At 32.0% G+C, this 3276-nt stretch overlaps 1 protein-coding gene across 1 annotated transcript; it reads right to left on the bottom strand.

The window, feature by feature from the left end:
• Nucleotides 1-2373: 2373 nt before the first annotated feature.
• Nucleotides 2374-3276, bottom strand: LOC105337228 (eggshell protein 1-like). Its single transcript, XM_020071042.3, has one exon. The coding sequence runs from the start codon at nt 3274-3276 to the stop codon at nt 2374-2376; it is 903 nt and encodes a 300-aa protein (XP_019926601.3).

Raw genomic sequence — 3276 nt, 5'->3', positions numbered from 1 at the left:
AAGCACTTTAAAAAAAGAAAATGAAAAATGACGCATATCAAAGTAAATTATGTTTTGATAATGTATTCTAAAAAATTATCAGCCAATTTTGACAGAATTGTAGAAGTGCACATTATTGTTCAAGTTCACTTTGCATAATGAAGTAACCTACCATATCTAAAGGTATATTAAAAACTAGGGCAGCGCTCGTTGCAGAACAACGAGTACCTCTTCCTTTAATATCGAAGGTAAAGTTGGGAGTTCCTGTAAGAAGCAGATATCGAAAATCTATAACAAGTGTAACTGAAACAAAACGATAAAAATTCGAATGCTTCTTAATACAATTTAACAAAATCTGAAAAATTTGAAGTACGAATTAAGAAAAATCTTAACAATTCCAAAAAGACTAATTGTGTTCAAGAACATCTTAATAATTATCAAATTAATTTTGTTGACATCAATACGCAGTACAGTTAAGGCGGCCAATAAAAATATAGGCAATTTTTTGTGATGAAAACACGTTTACTTTAGATTAACTGGCATGTCCTTCTTAAAATCAATAACAGTTACTCAAATGCAATATATTTCTAATATATATATATATATATATATATATATATATATATATATATATATATATATATATATATATATATATATATATATATATATATATATATATATATATATACATGTAACAACACAATATTTTATGTTCATAGTGGTCACGTGATATGGCAGTAGCATGGTACAAGCAAATGTATTTGTGGTTTTGAAGTCATTTAAAAAAATTCAATATTGCAAGGGCATAATAATGTTAAAATTCACTGAATTATTATAAAATTCAACTGAATTATAAAATAACTTGATGTTATATCGTAGATTTTGCAAAACGGTGCGAACTTTATAAGATAAGAATATTTGTTAGTAGAAACCGTAATTTATAATGCATTTGTTGAATAATTTTGAAGGTCACAGGGTTATTTTAATTAAAAAATAATTAATTTGTAAGATTTTACAAGGATCGTAGAAGTTTTTTTAGTTACATAGCATATTTCAAATTAACATGTAAAAGTTTTTCAGGATCGGGTAAGTGTATGCCCTTGCAATTAAGTGATTTATTTAGGTACTCAGCTTTCAGATATACGATATTTTATACAAAACCGAGGTTGCTTCTTTATACGATGCATACTTTTAACAAAATGAAAACAGGACTATATAGGTAGCATTTTACTAAAAATAATGTTACACAAAATATCAATTTATAACTTTCCGTTAATCTATGACATTTATTTTTCTTCGCTATAAAACTGCATAATAGCCTTGAATGACTTAACTTAATGCGTCATTTTGAAGCATATGACGTCATATTTTGTAGTACAGCGAGAACGACATCACGCCTATTTTTCAGTGTGTACGATATAACGGACATCAAAATTGTAAGTGATAATATTAGTTGTTTTCAATTAAAAGATTAGCATAAGTTAATTTTGCTAATAAATAGATTAATAAGTACTTTCGAGGTCTGTAATATACTGTGATGTCATAACGCACATTTCCCGTACTTTTTGTCTGAAAGGAGTTTATTGACAGCCTTAACTGTGCAGCGTATTTAACTTTAAACTATTTTCTTCACCAAGAACGCAGATGTGTAGTCACCTGATTGGACAGTCACCTAATATGTGTTGTTTATTCTCCCGAATAGAGGCCATAAACACATTTCAATATCGCAATGACATACCCATATTTAAATGAAAAAATTAAATGATAACTAAATTCTATTTTTCTAGTAGGTTTTGAAACGTGATGTTTCTTTGTATAGACTTTATCTTTTATTAGAATAAATATCAAAGAAATAAGCTCCAGTTGATGTGACCTGTACTTTATATTTTACGTCTTTATTAATTTATTCAACTGGTTTTATTGAAGCCGCAGCACTTATTGATTAATTAAACATTCTCTTAATTTGTATTAAAAAGTGCTATGCCCTTGTATAAAGTGAATAATGGTAGGCATCCTAATGCCAAATGCATTAAATTTGTACCAAAAACACACTAGAAAAAATTACATGCTTAATACAATATGCCTGTGCTGGATCGAAACATGCATTGTAAATAGGATTTAAAGGCATGATTAAAGTTTATGAAATGACCCTTAACTAAATTAAAAGAGATAAGTGAAAACTCAGGAAATTGAACTATTGCAAATTTTATTTATTCAAATAATTCCAATTTTTTCTACGCAACAATTGTTACCGTATGAAAAGAAATGAATTTTTGATTTTATTTACATATTCCTTGAAATAACAACTTTGATTTAACAATAAATATAACTACAAGTTCTACATTATATTTACAGCAATTTTGTAGATTTACTGATGTACAAAAGGGAAGTTTACCACTTTTTACCGCTATATTTTTTGTAAACTGGCTTGGAATATTTGCCTTTCCCCCCATATCCTCCGTGTCCTCGCTTTCCACCTTTTCCGTATTTTCCACGGTTCCCCTTTCCATATTTTCCATAATGTCCCTTTCCATATTTCCCATAATGTCCCTTTCCACCTTTACCCTTTCCTTTTCCATATTTTCTGCCTCGATATCCCATACCTTTTCCTCCTTTTCTATAAAATCGTCCTCCTTTACCCTTGCGACCCTTTCCACCAAATTTGTACTTGGCAGCATAACCACCGGATTTGTAGCCTTTGGAATAGGATTTACCAACACTGTAATCACCACCTTTTCCTCCATTGTATCCGTCGGTATCGGTATAAGAGTCGAGTCTATATTCTTTGTTTCCTCCATTTTCTCCGTAACCATTCCCTCCATTTTCTCCGTAACCATTTCCACCATTTTCGCCATTTCCACCTTTGTAGCCGTTTCCACCATTACCACCTTCGTAACCGTTTCCACCCTCATAACCATTTCCACCTTCATAGCCATTTCCACCTTCATAACCATTTCCACCCTCATAGCCATTTCCACCTTCATAACCATTTCCACCGTTTCCACCTTCATAACCATTTCCACCATTTCCACCATCATAGCCATTACCACCATTTCCACCTTCGTAGCCATTCCCACCCTCATAACCGGTTCCATCGTTTCCATTATAACCAGTTTCGCCGTTTCCACCAGTTCCCTCGTAGCCCATACCATTATCGACGCCGTTTCCATCTTTTTTCTCATAGCCCATACCGTTATCTACATAACCATTGTCGCCATTCCCTTCATACATCTGAGACGAAGCTTGTGTAGCAATGGCCGCAGTGAGTAGCACAACGGCAATATGGCGGTACAT

This window comes from Magallana gigas, chromosome 1, assembly GCF_963853765.1.
Source record: "Magallana gigas chromosome 1, xbMagGiga1.1, whole genome shotgun sequence".
NCBI classification, from domain to species: Eukaryota; Metazoa; Mollusca; class Bivalvia; order Ostreida; family Ostreidae; genus Magallana; species Magallana gigas.
Note: the sequence above shows the minus strand (reverse complement) of the source record. Positions and strands in the feature narration are given on the sequence as shown.

Bases quoted from the DNA above. Each gene is read 5' to 3' on its own strand.
- LOC105337228 (XM_020071042.3), bottom strand. From the start codon at position 3,276: ATGTACCGCCATATTGCCGTTGTGCTACTCACTGCGGCCATTGCTACA.